This window comes from Urocitellus parryii, chromosome 11, assembly GCF_045843805.1.
Source record: "Urocitellus parryii isolate mUroPar1 chromosome 11, mUroPar1.hap1, whole genome shotgun sequence".
NCBI lineage: Eukaryota > Metazoa > Chordata > Mammalia > Rodentia > Sciuridae > Urocitellus > Urocitellus parryii.
This window is the reverse complement of record NC_135541.1, coordinates 10,223,847-10,246,160: the sequence shown is the minus strand read 5'-3', so window position 1 is coordinate 10,246,160 and position 22,314 is coordinate 10,223,847. Positions and strand designations below refer to the sequence as shown.

Below are 22,314 nucleotides of genomic sequence, written 5' to 3'. Positions count from 1 at the left end.
TCTTTTTAAAATGTATTTCATGTTACACACACAGGATTTCAGTGGATTTTCAGTATCTTAGGTACAATTAGACCACCAAGACACCTTCTGGTCATGGGGAGAATTCCTGTAAAAATTCCTTTAGGCAGTTAAGTATTAACAATGCCTTTAAACTGCTATTAGGGAGCTGGAATGGAGAACTTTTTTCTCTCTCTCAACTGACACACACATTCTCTTTCATGTGTATGTACAATCTATTGCATGCACACACGCACGTGTACCCACACACGACTGTGACAGAACAGCTTATCATTACTGGTCGTCCTGCTAGAGGACTTTTCTGGGTGGGGAAAAGGGGTACTAGAGATTGAACCCAGGGAAGCTCTACCACTGAGATACATTCCTAGCCCTTCTTATTTTTTATTTTGAGACAGGATCTCCCAGGCTGGCCTGGAACTTGTGGCTCTCCAGTAACAGTCTCCCAAGTAACTGGGCTTACTGTGTGTGCTGCCACGCCCAACAAAAACTGTTGATTTTTAATATTTTTTGAGTTAGTTTCTGGTTTATTTAGAGGTTGATCTACTAGGGAGAAATTTTAGAAAACTGGTGGTGAGGGACATTTTCAAAACTAAGTACTCAAAGACAACATTCCATGAGGAACTGACTCAAGAGACATATACTTTTTCTGTGATTTCAACAAAAATGAACTGGCAAGAGGCAGCAGAAGGAAGGGTGATGCATCAACAAGTTTCTGGCAACATGATCAGGATTTGGCTGATCTTTGTCACAGAGCTCCCTTCTTTATCTCAGGTGTCTCACAGCGTTTTCCACAGAGTCTTTTGTCTAGCATATGTAACAGGGGTGGAAACCTACTGTGACATTCCAGGAGAATTAATCACAGAGGCACGTCTGGACAAAAGGCTTTAACATATGCACAAGAGCTTCCAATTTCAAATGTAATCGGCTATTAAAGAATATGGTGGCATTAGGATGTTTTAATATGCTGTCTAACCAGCAAAATAAATATCAAACATTACATTACCATGACTGAAAAAGTTTACCTTTCACATTGTCAATGTCACCAATTTTCATGTGCTTTGGCTTACATTTTGTTTTGTGAAGCTTGCTATCCTCCTGCCTTAGCCCCCACAAGGAGCCAAGTAGCTGGAATGATGGGTGTGCACCACCATATCTGACTTATGCCTTGGCTCCCTGATTCACATTCATAAAGTATTTAAGAAGTGGGAAGGAATACCTGCTCAGTGGTAGTGTTTGTCTAGCATGCCAAATTCCCCGAGTTCCATCCCCAGTAAAACAACAACAACCAAAAAAAAAAAAAAATGTAATTTAAGAGATTGAACAAAAACAAAGCTCTTGATATTCTTCTTTGAGAAGCATGTATGTTTTTATTTACAAATTTTTATGGTGAAAAACCTGGATGATGTTGTTACTAAATCTGTAAAGCATTTAACAGTTTATAATGCACCCTAATATATGTTATTACATGTAATTAAAAACTACTGGGCAGGATGATTTGTATTTATAATTCATGGTACATAGTTATAATCAAGCAGAACAGTAAATCTTTCAAATTACAGGAGCATTCAGTGAGAAATTTAGATAAGGTACTCCAAACCCATAAGCCATGTGAAAACTGGATTCATTTAAAAATATAAAAACTTTTTCAAGGCCAGCCTGGGCAAGTTAGTGAGACCCTAACTGGAAAATATATATATATATATATATTTTTTTTTTTTTTTTTTAAGGGCCAGGGAAGTAGCTTAGTGGTAGAACACTTGCCTAACATATGCAAGGCTGTAGGTTCAAATCACCGATCAGTACACATACACAAAACGAAACCATGTTTCCATATTACAAAAAGAAATTTGGGGAAGATGGAAATTATGAAAATAAAATTTAATCCCAATGTTCATTTGTATTAAGATTCAAGTTATGCTAATATGTTTAAAATACATACCTCCTTTCTGTTAACATCTCATAGAAGTCTCTGATATCCTGACCAGATTTTTCCATGCAGTGATAAAATGCCAACTGACTTTCTCGATTTGCAAAATCCACCTTTTTAAAAAAAAAAAAGAAAAGAAAAGAAATCTGATACTAGTTTCAGATTTTAATTATAGAAAATATTATTGAATGTGAAAATTTGTCACAACATATCCCTTCTGGACAAATTTCAGGAAACATCAATCTTTAACAAGAGAAATGATGCTCTTAATTAAAATAATATATTTTGGTAACATGATCTCTCTCAAATTCTAAACAAATCTTGATAAATGTAATTTAAAGTTCCAGAACCCAATAATAGAAGAAATGGAAAACGTAAAACAAAACTGAATCAAAACCCTACCAGGGTTGTAGGCTGGCAATAATCAGATCAATCATATTCCAGCAATCTTGGTTTTACATAAATTTGCTGAAACAATAGTTGCAACATAAAACAATGGAAAAGAACATTTAAATTTTATTCACAGGTGAGCTCAAAGTCACTAAAGCATATGAAGACTATTGGCTAATATTGTTACTATTTTATTCCAATGTAGTCATCAGATATTAAATACACAATTAATCCAAACAACCAAGAACATCAAGGTTTTAAACAAATAATACCAGATAAAAATATCATGCTTATAGTGGCTACCTGCTCTTTAGGAAAAGAAGATGGGATCCTTCAGGAAGCCGACTGACACTCTGTACCCCTGGGTGAGCACAGTGTACATGTGCAACTATGGATGGGCCTCTACTGAGAGTGCACACAGGAGCATCACCCACCCACAGCAATAAGAAGCATTCTTTGAATCAGATGGGTTTTAGGGAAGGATCTGTGACTAATGGTTTAAGAGAGCTGTGCCCACAAGTAGCTGAGCACACAAATCCTAATATTCCCCCTAAAAAGTGAGGACATACACATAAACCATGTCCTGTAAACCACCCCCTTGCTGACAACCTACAGGTGCCAGTTACTAACACGGGAAGATTTGAATACAATTTTGTTTTGCTTTTGCTATCATCATTCTGCACACCTTAATTTTATTCCCACCGAGTTTCCTCCCCTTGGTCTCTTTTACAGCTGCTTGTGCATATTCAATCTCGTTGTAAAGAACTAGGGCCATGCCTTTCAAACGGTCAAACACCACCTGCGAAAAACAAAACAAAATCCAAATAAGAGCCTCATCCACTGGACTTCATGTCAGTCCCAACAAGATCCTAAGTCACAAGGCTTAGGATCTTTTTTTTTTTTTTTTAATATTTATTTTTTTGGCAGACACAACTTCTTTGTATGTGGTGCTGAGGATCGAACCCAGGCCGCATGCATGCCAGGCGAGCGCGCTACAGCTTGAGCCACATCCCCAGCCCTAGGATCTTATATTATATGTATTTTATTGTAGACCAAAAAAATTTAGGCTTCTCCTGATGCGGCACATTGTAGTGAAGACACAATAAACTGTAAAGGGACTTTGTAAATACTGGGGCTTGAGGTATTTATTTTGTTTTTCTGTATTTTATTTTGCTTTCTATGTTGACTACTATGCTATATTTTAGTAAAGCATTCTTCTATTCATGTCTCAAAACAAAACAAGCCCCAATATCCTTTTTTTTTTTTTTTCGGTACCTGGGATTGAACCCAGAGGCACTCAACTACTGAGCCACATCCGCAGCTCTTTTTATCTTTTATTTAGAGACAGGGTCTTGCTAGGTTGCTCAGAGCCTCACTAAGTCGCTGGGGCTGGCTTAAAACCTGTGATCCCTGGCCTCACTGGGACTACAGGAATGTGCCACTGTACCCAACCAAAAGCTACCATTTAGAATAAATAAATTTTTTTTAAAGGGTGATGAAAGAAAGAAAGAAAAAGAGAGAGAGAGAGAGAGAGAGAGAGAGAGAGAGAGAGAGAGAGAGAGAAGGAAGGAAGGAAGGAAGGAAGGAAGGAAGGAAGGAAGGAAGGAAGGAAGGAAGGAAGGAAGGAAGGAAGGAAGGAAGTCAGGCAACAAACCCACCACAGTGCAAGGAGTTAAAGCTCTACCTTCACACTAAGGAACTGAGTACAGTTCAGAAGGCACCACCTTCTCCTGCTGTCATAGGCATGTCACCTAATAAACATTGGCTAGATAAATATTATGTTTTGGGGACTTTTCTTTAAAGTTACCATCATTAAAAAAAGAAAATCAAGTCTAATCACATTTTTAATGTAATGTGAACAATTATATAATTAGATTATCTAGTTTTAATCTGGGATAAATTTTTATAAAACTCTTAAGAAATATTTTATTTAGCTGTATAATAGTTTCAAATTTTTCAAAAGTCTCAGCTGGTTCAAAATTGTATTTTTTCTAAATATTCATATGATGAGTTAATAGATAAAAATGCCCTTATAAGCCACATTTTAGCACAGAAGGTTATTAAAGAAATGCACACGTTATTAAAGAAATGGAAAAAGCAGCACCAGAAATTGGGAATGGAAGGAGAGAATGCTAAGAAAAAGGAAATCAGATATGATTCTGAGCCACACTCAAATAACCCTCACCTACCTTCACTACAGGCCCATATCGGCAGAAATGTCTTGTTAAATATTGATCCGACACATTTGAAGAAAGCCCATCCAACCACACGCAGTTTGTAGGCATGCTCTTTCCAAAACCCAGCTGAGTATAAAAGGTTAAATTTTTATTAGTAAAGTTTACAATAACTATTCTATAAAATTTTCAGAAAACTGGTCCCAGAACACAAAGCATAATAAGCTCCACCACTGAGCTACTCTTCCAACCCCTCAAAACCATCCAGTTAAACGAAAATAGAAATTTACCAAAAAAGGAATTCTGCCTGGCTAACCACGTATTAGTTCAGAAGGCACCACCTTTACATTTACCTAACTGTCTTCCTGCAATCTTCAATAATCAGAAATATGGAGAAAACTCCTAATCCAAAAAACAAAGCAAATCATAACTGCACAATACATCATGCAAATTCATTTACCTTGAGGCGATTATTTCCAAGGTACTCTCCATCCATCTTCTTAATAGCTTTACAAACACTGGCAATGTCACAGTATTGCAAGAAGGCATATTGAGGAACTCCATTTACTTTCTTGATATCAATATCCTGAAAAAGTCAATATCACTCAGAAAATAAATCAGAATAAGCCAAGTCTAAGACCCTGTCTCAGAATAAATAAAAAGGGCTGATCATGTGGTCAATGGTAGAATGCTTATCTAGCATGTGTGAGTTCCCAAATTCAATCCTCATAACATGCAGTCCTGAATCAGAACACTCATATATACCAACATAACCAATTGAATCAAGGATGGAGATTGATAAATATGGTAAAATCTACATATTCAGAATGAAAGGATACATAACTACGTGAACTACTTTGTGAAGAAATACCTCTATTATTTTGTGAAGATGTACCAGAACACTGTCCCTGGGTTAAAGACACTCTACAAAGGAATACCCTTTTCTCCTTGGAATTTGCAAAAACCTGTAGTGATCTCTGACACTCCCAACTTGCCTCAGAGGAGGTGGTGAATAAAACAGGCTTAGACTGAAAATGGTCCAGAGAGACCAGTTGGATGGCAAAACTTGTACTTTAACAATAATGATCTGCACATGAACTGCAGAATAAGCACCCTTATTACAAAGCCTCCTTAAAGGAGGCTTAATCAAATCTGAAGAACAGCAATAACCAAAAAGCCAACATTCCAAACTTAAAACAGCAAAACAAGTAGTACATTTGAAAAGTTACCAAATGGATCTTAAAGAAAGCAGTACATCTATACTCAAAATTCTTTGAAGTAATGATAAACAGGAATTAATTTCCACCATATGTAGAATATAAAAACTGAGAGCTGGACACGGTGTCACAGCCTATAATCCCCATGATGGGAGGCTGAGGTAGAAACATAGTGAGTTCAAGACCCGGCAATTCAGGAAGACCCTATGTTAAAATTAAAAATTAAAAAGATATATGTATGATTGCACAAATAATGAGATTCCACATCATGTACACCAGAGAAATGAAAAGTTGTGCTCCATTTGTGTACAATGAAATGAAATGCATTTTGTTATCATGCAAAACTAGAGCACCCTTGGGTTCAATCCCCAGTACTGAAGAAAGGAGAAAAAAAAAAAAAAAACAGAAACAAACAAACAACAAAAACACCACAGGATTATTCCACTAAAGAGAAATGATCTCCAAAAACCAGTAGGTTGACTCAGTAAACAGGTTATTCTGTTATAAATAACCAGCAGTCATTTTCCCAAAAGTTTGTGTCATTTTAAATATTAATACTAGCCAGGCCAGGGATGGTGTTGCATGCCTGTAATCCCAGTGGCTTGGGAGGCAGGAGGGTTACGAATTCAAGGTCAGCTTCAACAACTTAGCAAGGCCCTAGGCAACTCAGCAAGACACTATCTCAAAATAAAAATATAAAAATGCTGAGGATGTAGCTCAGAGGTCAAGTGCCCGAGTTTATATTCCTAGTTTAAAAAAAAAAGCAAACAAAAAAACACTAGCCAGACATTGTGTAATCTCAGCTACACAGGAGGCTGAGGCAGAAGAGTCAAAAATTCAAGGCCAGCCTGAGCCACTTAGCAAGACCCTGGCTTTAAAAAAAAAAAAAAAAAAAATGCTGGGGCTGTAACTTTGAGGGATAGGAAAGATGGTAACAGGCTATCAAGTCAAGCCTGCAGTCCCAGCACTTGGGAAGCTGAGGCAGGAGGATCCCTTGAGTCCGGGAGTTTGAGACCAGCCTGGATAACATATAAGACCTTGCCTCATTCATTAGTAAATAAATAGTGACACTCATCAGCATTTGCTTCATCATGACATCATGGTTTTCAAAGAGAATACTGATATATCTACCTTACTGAGAACCACAGATATTACAACACACAGTAATTCTTCCATTTTTGGCAATTTTAATGATAAGTGTATCCATGTGCTCAACGACACCTTTTTACACTGTTCCAAACTTTTAAGTAGCAGCTACATTCAAATAAAACATATCTGAACATTTTATCAATTCACAGGTTTATAAATGTCAAACAAGAAATTATATATTTCTCTAATAAAACAAAACAAAACTTGAAAAAAATAAAAATAATCGGGACAAGAAAGAATGAATGTTTTGCTGGTGTAGATGCTTTTTTGTTTTCTCCTTTTCCACAAACCACTTCTACCTTTTGTCACCAATTACTGTAAGATGAGACTTAGATCAACCACAAACATTTTATTCACAAGACTAGATTGTGGCATAAAAAACAAGCAAACAACAACAACACACCCCCGCCCAAAAAAAAACAAGGATCATTTGCTTGAGCAACAGTGTATAACTAAGACTAGACTGATGAAGACACATGCATGGGCAGGTGGACAGATGGACACACACCCTCAAAGATTAACAACTGTTGCTACAAAAAACAATTTTACTCTCCCAAGTCCAACAGAGCAATTTTTTCACTATGAATAATAATGAGGGTTTTTTTTTTTAAAAAAGACAGAAATAACTTCTCTATTTTTTTAAACACAAAATAAAACTGTAATATCAGCCTATAATCTCTGTGATTTGGGAAGCTGAGACAGAAGGATTTCAAATTCAAAGCCGTCTCAGCAACTTAGGGAGACCCGTCTCAAAACAAAAACTAAAAAGGGGGGCTGGGATTGTGCCGCAATCTAGCTGGACACAAATCACTCAAGCAGGAACAAACTTTATTTTCCGAATTCCCGCGAACAAACGCCACCCAAGCGGCCCTCCTAGGCACCACACACCAACCGGAACTCCCTCTACAGGAACTTCACCAACCAACTCCCCAGGAAATCCCCACAAGAACTCCAAAGTAGGGAGTCCGAGGCAGACAGCAGGGGGTCTATATACAATTGAATCAATCCAGCATCATCTTAATGGCTCGCCTCTCAACCATTACTTCTGGCAAAATGCCAGGAGCCATTCCATCTCAGCTGTGGCTCTAAATAGGATTGTAGTTCAGAGGAAAAGTGCTTGCCTCACATGCATGAGGCACTGGGTTCGATCCTTAGCACTGCATATAAATAAAATAAAGGTATTGTGGGCCAGGGTTGTCAGGGGTAGAGCACTTGCCTAGCATGTGTGAGGCACTGGGTTTGATCCCTGGCACCACATTAAAAAAAAAAAAAAAAAAAAAGATATTGTGTCCATCTACAATTAAAAAATCATTAAGAAATAAAAAAATCCAAGAGTATAAAGCTGTGACTAAACTATATTCACTAGAAGTAATTCAAGTTTTCATCCAAGGAAAAAGAAAGATTCTTCTATCCCTAAATCTAAAATGACTTTAGTAATATAAAAAGTAAGTCTAATTAAAACTTCAAAATAGAATTGAGGGCCAAGGTTGTGGCTTAGTGGTAGAGCACGCTTGCCTAGCATGTGCAATCCTCAGCATGATGTAAAAAAATAAACAAAATAAAAGGTATTTGTCCATCTACAACTAAAAAAAGGAAAAGAAAGAAAGAACTGAACTTTCAGCAGTGACATCCATTACCCCAGATATGCCCTGTCATCACACAATAACCAAAGAGTAATCTGTTGTTCATTTTATAAATGTTTTCTCTTCCAGAGGGGTGCTGGGGTTATGGCTCAGCAGCAGAGCTCTTGCCTAGCAGAGGTGAGGCCCTGGGTTTGATCCTCAGCACCATATAAAAGTAAGTAAATAATTAAAGATATTGTGTCAAACTACAACTAAAAAAATATTTAGGAAAAAACAGACAAATACTCATTATAGGCTTTTACATACACATATAGAACAATACACAATGGGCTTTTCTGGACCATTGTTTTTATTGTTTGCTTTTGAGACCATCTCACCATGCTGCTTGCCCAAGCTGGTGTCGAATTCTTAGATTCAAGTGATCTTATCTCATCCTCCCAAGTAGGTGGGACTGCAGGCATATGCCACCAAGCCCAATTACTTTCTATGTTTTGTGATGAAGATCTGAAGTTGTTTTATTATCAAAGCAACATACCACAATTTCTCCAAAGCGCTGGAAAATATTTCGAAGGTCATGATATGTAGTGGTTTTTTCAAGGTTGCCAATAAAGAGAGTTCTTGTTGCTTTGGGGTGAAATTCATCTATCCTTTCATCCAAGGGGCGAAATTCATTTTCACTTTCTGTTTCTGTAAATGGGATGGGGCAGAGTAAAACAGAAAAGGAAATTCTAATGTACATTTATGCATCATGAAAAAAATCTACATTTTAAAACAATCTCTAAAATAATGGGCTTGGATAGTCACACAAACTGAAAGTGTTTAACTTTCAGAATAGCTACCACTTATTCACTGTGGAGCATAACACAAATACAAAGGTTAAACAAACTTGCTCCAAAACGTTCAGAACAAAGTTAACACTTTAACATAGCAAATGAACTTGAAATTGAATAAAATTTCAATCTGCTAAATGGACTTATAATAAAAGTAATCACTAACAGACTTAAAACTCCAAAAAAATTTTTAATTATTTGAGCATTATGTAGCAGGCTCTCAATGTGGAGTATGAATCTACAGTCTGAAATACATATTAAAAATTCAGTTTAAAATAGCCCATTATTTCATTTACTCTTTAATATTTTAAGGATATGTGACATTTAATATTTGTCATACTAATTAGGACAATAACCTGCCTAAATGTAGAACTTTTAGATATAAGAATAACTATATGAAAACTAAGCTCCCCAATGACAAAGAAGCTAATGTTCCTTAAGGTTTCTATTTTTTATGATCAAAAGCCCTGGCTTAGTTTCTAATTCAATCATAGCCTTTCTCTGAAGCTCCACTTATTAACTTGGTCTAGGACAGTGACATTTAAGGTTTTGTTGATAATTATAGCACAGTACTACATGTTCTCTATTTTTTTTTTAATGTAAAACAAAGCCACACGCACCCCCCCCCAAAAAAAAACCCCAATATTTAATCAACTTTTTATTGAAACAGAGTACTTAGTGCCAGACACCAAATATTATTGATGATGTCAACAATAACATCAATATTAAAAACAAACAAAACCTTTGGGGGGTGGTGCTTCAGAACTGTCAGGTGAATTCAGTCAGAACACATCTAACTCAGGTTGGATGGCCCTAATGATAGCTTAATCTTATCAGTTTCATCAAATAATATGTAATTTAACAGAGTCAGGGGGACCCAAACTGCCTGGGACTCATAATAACTGTCTCCGTATTTCCAGTATATCCCACAGGGGTCTAGCTATATCTCATTTTCAGCTCAATTCAGTCTCTTCAAACTATCTGATGGAGGGCAGACATTTGAAATGAATTAAGAGAAGAAAACTGAATTGAAGTCAGCTATATCTTGAGATTTATATTCCAAAAGGCAGAATAAGAAAGGCAAAGCATGATTTGCATCCATTAAATTCATTACAGACTCTATTTTCACCAAACAGCTTGGTAATTTGTTAAGACTGAAACTTCAGCAAAGAAAGCTTTTTCTAAATAATCTACTTAACCTTCAGAACCAGTCGAAGTCTTAAGCTCTATACATTTTCAGGAAAAAAACGATTTTATCTTGCAATTTCATGGTTAGGAGACGCTAAGGCTATGTGTAGGACTAACAAAGTATGACATCAGAAGCCACTAAGAATCTAACTGCAAAGCTAGGTTTCCTGGATTTGGCTCTTTACAAAAGTCCTTGTCCCAAATAATCAATTCAATATATTTGAATACAATACATTTATGACTCACATTATAAAAGCATAATTCCAACCAGTTCTCCAATCTCAGATTCAACTGCTTTCAAATATTAAATATTGTATATATTTAGTAAATATATTTATTTAAATACGTAAACATTTATATGTTTGATTTTAAATATTATGTTATTACACCAGTATTTAATGTGCCATCTGGTAAAAGTTCCTCTGACTTTTCTATGCTTGATCCAACCAAAATTCTTAAATTTTTTACTGGCAGCTAGTTAAACCAAACTATTTCCTGGGTACCAATAATTAGGTTAAAAAAAAAAAAAAAAAAGCCCCTTTTTTAAAGTAAAAAAAATTTAAGCTAGCTCCAATGCTCTGAAGATCTCCTAAATGCCCCTGGATTAGATCCTCATTACTTAGAATTATGATTGATCCTAGAAACTTATAAATATAATATGGCAGACTAAATATTCTTCCTCAAGCATTTTAATCTTCTCCAAATGTGTTCAACGAGAACTTCTGAGTTACCCTTAGCTCAGTATTATTTTGGGCAGTACTTCTCAAAATTGGTAGAGATAAATATAAAAGCACTCTTTAAAAAGAAATACTCCTCTAAATTCCTGCATTCCATCATAAAACTATGTATATTCATTCTAACAGTTCTGTGTGTTTTAATATGCAAATAGCATTTAATATTCATAGCAGGAAATTATATTTTTTCCTCTTAATTGTCAAATAAAATGAACATTCCAGAGATATTTCATGTTTACCCTTCAAGTAGGCTATGAATTCCACTTAAAGTCTTTTTACTTTTCAATTGTCTCAGATTCACAAGATGACTACAGAATTTTAATATTTCTATTAATTATTTTATAAATTTGCCCACAAGTTGCTTTAAATAAGGTGTTCCCACCAATTGTGGTGGTAAGGGCCTAATAATCCCACCAACTTGGGAGGCCAAGGCAGGAGGATCAAAGGTTTGAAGTTAGCCTCAGCAAGACCGTCTCAAAAAAAAAAAAAAACAAAACAAATGGGTGTGTGTGTGTGTGTGTGTGTATGGCAGTTTAGGTGTTCAGGAGCAGTTAGCTAGGGCGGCGGATAGGTAGAATGTATTCAGGAGCAGTTAGCTAGGGTGAGGTTGAAAACTCCAGTTTGAAACAAATACTGCAAGTTTTTCTGAAACATGAGAAACACTGACCCAAGCCATGTCAGAGACCTCCTGCCTTACAATAGCTCTTACAGGAAGGTTCAACCTAATAAAACATTCCCTTGAAATTCTTAATGAAACCAACTCATAAGTCCAGTTTCTCTGTCACTGTCTTTCCAAGTCAAGTAACCTACAATAACAGATCCAATTTGTGCTAGGCATAATGGAACTTATGTCAAACCAGTCGCTCAAATGATACAAGCCCGTAGTTTAGTTTCTAATTCAAGATAATTCTGTTTTCATTCTTACAGAAATAAAAATCTCCGACTCAATTCATTCTTTTGGGAAGGCTGACACAACAAGCGTATAAAACACTACCTTTTGGATTTTGAAAAGCCAGCATTTCTCATTACGGCAACAAAAAAAAACCAATTGTCTTCCCTAATACATTGTTTTTAATTAAGGTAAACAGCAAATACCACCATCCTTCAAAAGAGAAGACACTGGAAGCATGTCAATGAATAAAACCAGAATAGTGTCTACATTCAGGATACTATGATGACTTCTCATAAACTTGAATACAAACAGTATATGTAATTTACAACTGAAATTCTGCTGACTTGTCTCTTACCTGGCCCTATCCACGCTGTCACTTCAATCTGCATGCCAAAGAACAGTTTCCCTTTAGATGCAGTCAATGCTTTTTCTTGGTCCTCTTGCTGCCGAAAGAATACCAGACCATACCTCTCTTCAGAAGCTCCATGTATCTGCACTGAGGTCACCTTGCCAAATTTCTTAAATTCATGGAAAAGGCCATCTTTAAGGCTTGTATCTAAATCCCCAAAGAAAAACAAGTTAACTTTTCTAATTACAACTCAATAAGTAAGCTACTACATTTTGGCCAGATTTTTGGTCTAAACTTTTCTAGCATTAAAATATTACTTTATTAGGGGTGGGGGTTGTGGCTCAGCGGTAGAGAGCTCACCTCGCAGGTTCGAGACCCTGGGTTTGATCCTCAGCATCATATAAAAACAAATAAGTGAAATAAGGGTACTGTGTCCAGCTACAACTAAAAAATAAATATGTTTAAAATATATTACACTTTATTAAAAAAGTAACTCTAAGTTGGTATTTAAGAGATTACAAGTCTGAAAATAAACTTAATGTTAGATAATATTATTGAATATTTGTTAGGTAAAATGGTATTTGTTTTCTGGGGAAATGTCAAAAATATCTATCTGTAAATTAATGTGAAATGGCACAATGTTGGGAACTTGTCTTTCAAACAATAATAACTCAACTGTAGTGCACATATCGAGCAGGCTCAAGGTTTGCCATAGATAGATAGATGATACATAGATAAAAGCTAGATCAGGAAAAGAGGAAGATAAAAGACTTATGAAGCAAATAGGATAAAATGTTGAGCTGATGTTTCGGAACCTGTAGTAAGGTAGAAAAGGATCTCATTTTGCTATTCATTCTACTTTTAGATATGTTCAATATTTTTATAATAAAAAATTTATACCTATATATTAATAAATTAAAGTTTAAAGACTTAAGAAGAAATGCTATACTTTCAGCTTTCCTGGTATCATCTCAATGACAAAATTATGTGGGAAGCATCAAATAACATGTCAAACAACTTTAACACTGATAGAACACTGTGTGGCTGGAGGTACAGCACATTTAGTAGGCGCCCTGGATTCAATCTCCAGCACAAAACAAAACCCAAAAGAATACTTTGAATGCCTTTTAGAGATGAATCATACTCCATCGGGAGATCTTGTGTTAATTTGCTTCATTATAAAAATAAAAGGCAAGACAATTTTACTCCCTCCTCCATTTCTAAATTACCAAGAAATCTAAATTAAAACTCAACAACTTTTATCTAAAAGGAGAAATAAAAAATAAATTAAAGGGACTGGGGTTGTGTTTCAGTGGTACAGCACTGGCTGAGCATGTGTGAGGCACTGGGTTGGATCCTCAGCATCACATAAAAAAAAATAAACAAAATAAAATAAAATAAACTGTATCCATCTACAACTAAAGAATAAATTCTTTTAAATAAATAAAATTTAAAAAAATTTAATACCACATCAACTTTGCATCTAAGTATCTTTATTCACAAACCTAGTAAGTTCTAGAGATTGCTTTAAACAATAACTTAAGCAATCGTTGAAATGTACTTAACTAAGAAATACATAATTTGATCTTTGTTGGTTTTCCTGTGTACTAACAGTTTAACTTAAAATTTACATACTCAATATGCCTAAAGTAGAAATAACAGTATATTAAGGTACACGGTAAAATAAAAACAATCAGGAGCAAGAGAGATTATAAAACAGCCTGTAGGCTTTCCCATTATTCACCACTTTCCTCATTCAAAATTTAATATTTTGATACACACTTCTTATCCTAATGTTATGCCCAAAGTTATTTCACATAACACAGGACTTCAGGCCAACATAACAAATAGTATTTCTACAATTTCTTTATACCAAATCTCCCTCAATACCAAAATATTTAATCCAGAAACATTTATTTTAAAAAATGCTTTCTTATACACCATCTGCCATAAAATGTACATATACATGCATATAATAAGCAAGTAATGAGCCAGGCATGGTGAAGTACACCTGTAATCCCAGCTACTCAGGAGGCTAAGGCAAGAGAATCACAAGTTCAAGTCCATCATGGGCAACTTAGTGAGACCCTGTCTCAAAAAATAAAAAGGGCTGGGGGTGTGACTCAGAGGTAGAGTGAGCATGGGTTCAATCCACCCAAAAAGGCCACCAAGTAATGTATACATAAATTTATGTACACACATGATGTATATAAATACCATCACCATACAATATATGTACATATACGTACAAGGATATATATATATATTATATATATGTATGTATATACAAGGATAACAAATTAGGACTTAAACTATATAGTTACAATAATCACTTAATTTTTCCAGGAGAGGTGGCGCATGCCTGTAATCCCAGCGCCGTCTTGGAGGCTGAGGAAGGAGGATCTCGAGTTCCAAACCAGCCTCAGCAAAAGGGAGGTGCTAAGCAACTCAGTGAGACCCTATCTCTAAATAAAATACAAAATAGGGCTGGATATGTGGCTCAGTGGTCAAGTGCCCCTGAGTTCAATCCCTGGTACCTCAGAGGAATGTATAATCATTTAAATTTTTACCTGTAGAGCGTACTGGAAGATTCTGAACCTTGATCCCAAAACTTTTACGGGGTTCATCTTTTTCCAGAGATGAAAGCAACTGGGAAGTGGGTGCTGGGACAGCTGCAGATTGAACTGATCGGGCTGGAGAGTCATCACTTGAACTGCTGCTGGAATCACTGCTGCATGAGGACCAAAAACAATACAATCCCACAAATTTTAGCGGAAAGACGAACAGAAAATGAGTAGCGTATAAAACTTCTTGAGGTTAACAACAAGTGGCAGTGATTATAAGGTCTAAAATTTAAGATTGGGATTTCTAAAGGCTCTACATTTTTCTTATTTGTCATAATCTTCAGAGATCGTAAAGACAGTAAACACTGGGGTGAGAATGTGGAAGCAAAAATGATATTCTTTCATTAATATGCCCCCAAACAGCACCTGCTGCATTCTATGAAAAATCTAAACAATTTTTCCCAAATGAAGTAAGACTGGTAAATCCAATTCACTTAGAATAATAAGAGGAAGAGCAACAATAATAAAACAAAAAACATATGGGTTTGGGACTCAGAGATCTAGATTCAAATCTTGGCTCAGAAAGACAGCAGGTATCCTTGACTAAATCACTTAACCTATTGCTGAGCTTCATTTTTCACATCTGTGAAATGGAAACAATGAGAACACTGCTAATCTCACAGGGTTAGGAATTCAATAAAATCAAGAGGATGGTAAGTGAAGGGTATTAGGAAGGACAAATACCAATGAAGTATGTAATATCCATGTATGAAAATTGTCAAAATGAAACCATACTTTTGTACAATTAGTACATACAAAATGTACACATAGTAATTATACAAAATAATGGGCAATTATACTTTTTTTAAAAAGAATTAAATAACCCATCAACATGGGGTTTGGAATAGGTCAGGTATTCAATACATTATGAGCACTGCTCTATTTCTACAGGCTGAGTATCCTTATCTGAATTGCTTGGGACCAGAAGAGCTTTGGATTTCAGATTTCAGAATATTGCATAGATATGAGACACCCTGGGACTAGGACTCAAATCTAAACATGAAATTGTTTATGTCTCCTAAATACCCTATATACACAGCCTGAAGGTAACTTTATATAATATTTTAAATAATTTTGTGCATGAAACAAAGTTTCATGGCATGGAATGTTGTACTTGTAGTGTCATGTCAACACTGAAAAGTTTCAGATTTTGGAACACTTCCAATTTTGGCTTTCAAATTAGGAATGCTCAGCCTATGTGCTACCCCAGTGATAAATTAATTTAATATCCAAAATAATTTTCCAGGTAGTTTGAAACTTTAAAATTTCTGAAGGACTAATAAAGAAATATAATTTAAGTGGATCTGTTAGTTTAGGCTTTGTTCCCTGTGGGTAAAGTGTTTCATAATGAAACCAAATTTATTACTCTCCTCAGTTTAATAAAATCCTCAAAAGGGGAAATAGTCAATTGAAAATGAAGATATATATATGTATATCTTCACAGAATAAAAGTTAATTTTAAGTTTATTATACCTAAGAAGTATGAGACACAAAATTCTCTTTCTAGTACTGTATGTACAAGACTGCTGCAGTTTTAAGCTCTTTTATGGCATTCTCAAACATACTACTCAAAAGCTATCTGCAGATACTGTCTTCGTGAAATTTTGCTTCATACTTTCCTCAAGCACAATAGCTACAGGAAATGACCCATAGTAGTTTCTATCATTTGCACTAAGACTACAAATCTCATAGCCAGGACAATGACTCATCCATCTACCCAAATGAGTCCAAGCCTAGCTTGAGGGGGAAAAAATTATTTTCCAAAAATAATGAAATATACTGTGTTTTCTTATAGAAAACCAAATATATTTCTTGAAAACTAAGAATTTACACAGCAGTTTTATTTAGTTCTCACATGCTAAGGCAGAAGATGAAAACATCATAAGGTTATTATCAGAACTTTTACTTATTGCAATTCAAAACGTAGGAAAATAAAGTAATGTCAGTAAGAGCCAAATGGAGGGAGCTAGGCTACAAAGAGAACAAAGCAGAAGAGACCAAGCCTCAAGATCCTGGCTAGGGGTGTAGCTCAGTTACAAAGTGCATGTTTTGAATGCACCAGGACTTGGTTTCAATTCCAAGCAACCCCACCCACAAAAAAGCACTTCAAAATAGAACCATGTCACTGACAGGCCTCCTATAAATGTCTTGGCTTTAGTTATAAAAATAAAAATAAACAACACAACAACAACAATAATAATAATTATTATTATTATTGGTCATGAAGCAAAAGCTGTGTTACTAGTTCTAAGTAAACAGTATCCTAAATAGGATACCATATTATCATTGAAATTCAAGTTAACAAAATAATCTTATTTTCAGCACAGAAGGAAAAAAATGTTTGTTGTTACCAAATACAAATACTCAAACCAATACATTCACAAGGCCATCAGATGACTAAGTATAAAATGTTATATGATTTATCAACTTAATAAATTACAATGAATCAAAGTATCCATTAAGGGAAAGATTTTAATTATAATACCACCAATGTTATATATGCCTAAATTTCTTACAACAATGGGTAAAGAGGTAAATAAATATAGCTGAGAAGAAATTCAGTCCACTGAAATAATTAATGAGGCAACAAGAACATTCTAAGTCTGTATTATAAAAATGAAAAGAAAGATGACTGAAGAATGGTAATTATAGTCTAAAATAAAATAACCCTGACAGGTGCAGTGGCACACACCTATAACCCCAGTAACTCAAGAGACTGAGACAGGAGAATCACAAGTTTGAGGCCAAACTCACAGCAACTTCACAAGACCTTCAGTAACTTAAAAGAAATGGGGATGTAGCTCACTGACATAGGGCTCCTTGGTTCAACCCCCAGTACCAAAAAATAAAGTAACAATAAGTACAAAAAATAGTGACAGAAATTAGATTTGTTATAAATGTCACCACATTCTTTTCTGGTAATCCCCTGTTACTATACCAATTCTGAAACCAGATGTAAAATTTAACTGTCTGAATCATCTATATTCAAAGTAATAACTAGAAAAGGGAACAGGTTTTAAAATAATATGATATTATTTTCAAAGTAATAACTAGAAAATGGAACAGGTTTTAAAATAAATTATGAAATTATAAAATGCAAGTTCACATTTTGAAAAGTCAACCTAAACTGCAATGTATATATTTCCAGTACAGTGTATTAAATATACTAAGGACTTAAAGATCCTGAGTAAAAGTGAGCTCACAAATTTAGATACACAAATGCTTTTCAGTCCTACTAAGCTGACAACCCAGAGAACATCAATTTTAATTTAAAAGTTTCACAATTTGGGGGCTAGGGATATAGCTCAGCTGGTAGATGCTGGCTTCCCATGCATAAGGCCATGCACAAGGCCCTGGGTTCAATCCCCAGCACCACCAAAAAGAAAAAATGTTTCACAATTTTGTTAAAAGTAAAATCACAACCATTCATCAAAACACAGGATACATAGTACTTAATTGCCAAAAATAGTCCAAATTAAAGAAGTAGTATTAACAGTGTTTTCACCAATAATTTTAGGAAAGTAGACTTTAAATTTACCTGGCACATTGATTATTGTATTTTCAACATCAATTAAATTATTTATTTAATTTAATTACTATTCCTTGCTATTTCTAAATAGTAAGGAATTTAAAAGAGACACAATTTAAAAGAAATCTACATCCGGAGTGATGGCAAATGCCTATGGTCTAGGCTGAGGCAGGAAGATAACATTTGCAACCAACTTGAGCAACAGAACAAGATGTGGTGTTTAAAAAAAGACAAGGGGAGCAAAGGCAGTAATCTATTTTTCCTAAGGACAATTTTTAAAGAACAATGAAGGCTCAGTTATTTCTCGTGTTTTTTTTTTTCTTCTTTTAGTTGTAGATGGACACCTTTACTTACTTACATACTTACTGTATATATGTATGCATGTATTTAATTTCAGGGGGGGTGCAGCAGATTGAACTCAGGGCACTCTACCACTGAGCCACATCCCCAGCCCTATTGTACATTTTACTTAAAGACAGGGTCTCACTGAGTTGCTTAGAGTCTCACTTTTGCTGAGGCTGGCTTTGAACTCACGATCCCTTTGCTTCAGTCACCAGGCCTGGCTATTTATTTTCATGTGGTACTGAGAACTAAACTCAGTACCTCACACATGCTAGGCAAGCACTCTAAGCTACAACCGCAGCCCCTATTTCTCATATAATTTATATGTAAGATTATTATTAAGACAACTGAAAAGCAGGTATGGTCAAAATTTCCATAATGAAGAAACATAAGAAAAACAAACTGGATACATAATAATCCTTGATAAGTCAATTCAATATAGGAGTCTCGTAAACCAAATCAGGACGTCAACTATTCCTTTTCCTACAGGCATTTTATTCAAGAACTACATGAGCATCTGACTCTTCCCACTGAAAATGTCAATACACTGGCTATAGCATTTGTAAGATGATTCAGGACTATAAATGTTCATACAGAAGTGACGTCCAATAACTGACTTCTATATACCGTGTCCTTATATTATGTGTAAACATTTGATTGAGGTAAATAATGAATCTATGTCTTTAAAAAAAAAAAGTTGGAAGATTAAAGGGCATTTAACCAAATAGAGAAATAAAAATTTAAAATAAAGACTTTTCAAAAAGGAACAGTTAATTTAAAACTTTACAAATTAAAACAGAAAGATCATTTGTTAAATGCAGATATGATCCTAAGCGACAATTTACCAATTAGACAATGATTTTTCTCTCCAAAGTCAATACATAAACTTATGTTAAAAGGAAAAATATGCAAAATATGGATTTTCCATTAGGCCTGGGTAATACAAAATGTACCCTCTGGTCCTTGGTGTTTTCCTCAGATGTGGGAGTGAGAGGGGGTGTCATTTAATTTGCTGATTGGAAAGCATCACTACACAGGTTATATATCCCTCTATACACCCTCCTTTAAAAACAATCCAAACTGTATCTTTCTACTGCAATTTTCTTTCTTTTTTTTGGGGGGGGGGTGGTACTGGGGATTGAACTCAGGGGCAATCAACCACTGAGCCAAATCCCCAGCCATTTTTGTATTTTATTTAGAGACAGGGTCTCACTGAGCTGCTTAGTGCCTCACAGTTGCTGAGGCTGACTTTGAACTATCAATTCTCCTGTCTCAGCCTCCCAAGCTGCTGGGATTACAGGTGTGCACCACTACACCAGGGACTACTGCAGCAATTCTTTAAATGTAGTAGTCTGGGGACTCCTGTGGACCCTAAAGATCCTTCAGAGGGTCTATGAGTTCTTTCCAATTTTAACTACACATTTGTGTAAGGCCAGATTATTCTCATATACTCCACCCCCCCCAAAAAAAAAATCACAGTATGAATCAAATTACATATGAGAATCTTATTAAATCAGACATAAAGAGCTATTTGCAAGAAGATAAAAAACAATGACACTCTTCTCAGTGTTTTTGATTCATAAAATATTTGGGGCTGTGGGCTGGGGATATAGCTCAGTTGGTAGAGTGTTTGCCTTGCATGCACAAGGCCTTGGTTCAATCCACAGCACCACAAAAAAAAAAAAAAAAATTGAGGCTGGAAGTGTAGATCAGGGTAGAGCACTTGTGTAACTGTACAGCCCAGGATCTGATCCCCAACACTCAAAAAAAAACCAAAAAAACAAAAAAAACAACCCACCTCAGTTGGGATTGCGATAGCTCAGTGCTTAGTATGCTTTATAAAGCCCTGGGGGTTCAATAACAGAACCCCTTGCCAAAAGGTTAAAGGAATTAATACAGAAAACTTTTAAAATTTAGTTTTAATTTCAATGATAAATGTCAACCAATACTACCCACAATAAATAAAAGCTCAACAATTCAAGGATGCAAAAAGGTTCTGAGCCTAGAAAGTTTAAAAAAAAAAAAAGTATTAGTTTAGTAGTTAGTTTGTTATGATCCCACTACTACTTCTAAAATGTAATATGAATGAAGCTTCTACATTGTTAAGTCAGAAAAACAGGAAGGAGGGGCTGGGGATGTGGCTCAAGCATTAGCACGCTCGTCTGGCATGCGTGCGGCCCAGGTTCGATCCTCAGCACCACATACAAACAAAGATGTTGTGCCCGCCAAGAACTAAAAAATAAATATTAAAATTCATTCATTCATATTCTCTCTCTCTCTCTCTCTCTCTCTCTCTCTCTCTCTCTGAAAAAAAAAAGAAAAACAGGAAGGAAATATTGAACTGGGTGTACTAGAAAAGTTCCTCATTTTACCTCTTTAAATTTCAATTTTTCTAGTGGGATGTCATAACTTAAGATCTTTAAAGTCCCCCACTTAGTTCTAGGGTCCTATTTCTCTCTTTTCCTCACTTCAGAGCTGAAGATCAAACCCAGAGTCCCTGCACAGGCTAGGCAAGCACCCCACCAACTGAGCCACACCCCCAAGTGCTAGGTTCATTTTACTGTCCTTTCTACCCTCGATTTTCCATCTCTGATAACTCTCAGATACGTGTAGGGTAAAGTCCACATTCCTCAACAAGGTAGAGAGGACCCATTATAGCGTGACACCCAAATATTTTCTAGTCACTCCCTCTCAAGCATATCAACTCCACCTCACTAATGATCAGTCCACACCAAGTATTATACCAGTTTCTAGTAAAGGACACTTTCTTATTAGATTTGAGTACTTGGTTAAATTATTCTGTCTCTAATCCTTTATATCTTTATGTGTGAATGGTGACAATTCCTACTACTTTTGGGAGTTGCTGTGAGGCTATAATCAGCTAATGATTATAAACTGTTCAGCACTTGACAAAGTATATAGCAAAGCATAGAAGTGTCCTTGTTATACCCACTCCTGAAGACACCTTCCTTTCCCTTCTTGCCTGCCTTTGAGAATTGGCTCAAATCTCCTGTTCTACATACAGCTGCTCCTGGCACCCCAATCCCATCCCCAGCCCATCAAATTTAACAGTTTTTTAGTTTTGTATTCCTAAAATGCTTTAACTGCAACATCTGTACATCTATCTTAAATCCCTGCACTCTGAATTGTAACGACCCATTTCCCAGCCTTCTTCAAAGTCCAATACTAGATTGATCTTTGTAAATGCAGAGCCCAATAAAGTGCTAGATATGAAACAGCTAGTCCCCGAAGAAATAATATGAATTGTGCAAATGATTGAGATTAGTGCCTGGCAAGTACACTAAATTCAATAAAAAGGTGTTAATATCTAAGAGTGAAATACAAGTTTCTGATAAAATACTGTGCTT

At 35.6% G+C, this 22,314-nt stretch overlaps 1 protein-coding gene across 3 annotated transcripts in view; it reads right to left on the bottom strand.

Annotated features, from left to right (window-relative positions):
* The window catches only part of Spen (spen family transcriptional repressor), an 81,077-nt gene that overhangs the window by 11,911 nt on the left and 46,852 nt on the right, over positions 1-22,314 (bottom strand). For all 3 annotated transcript variants that reach the window (XM_026400863.2, XM_026400864.2, XM_026400865.2), the window contains 7 exons: positions 15,022-15,182; positions 12,458-12,658; positions 8,994-9,145; positions 4,970-5,095; positions 4,525-4,638; positions 3,021-3,134; positions 1,958-2,058 (listed from right to left, as the gene is read on the bottom strand). In XM_026400863.2, the coding sequence (XP_026256648.1) occupies positions 1,958-2,058; positions 3,021-3,134; positions 4,525-4,638; positions 4,970-5,095; positions 8,994-9,145; positions 12,458-12,658; positions 15,022-15,182 (969 nt within the window). The remainder of the gene's footprint in view (positions 1-1,957; positions 2,059-3,020; positions 3,135-4,524; positions 4,639-4,969; positions 5,096-8,993; positions 9,146-12,457; positions 12,659-15,021; positions 15,183-22,314) is intronic.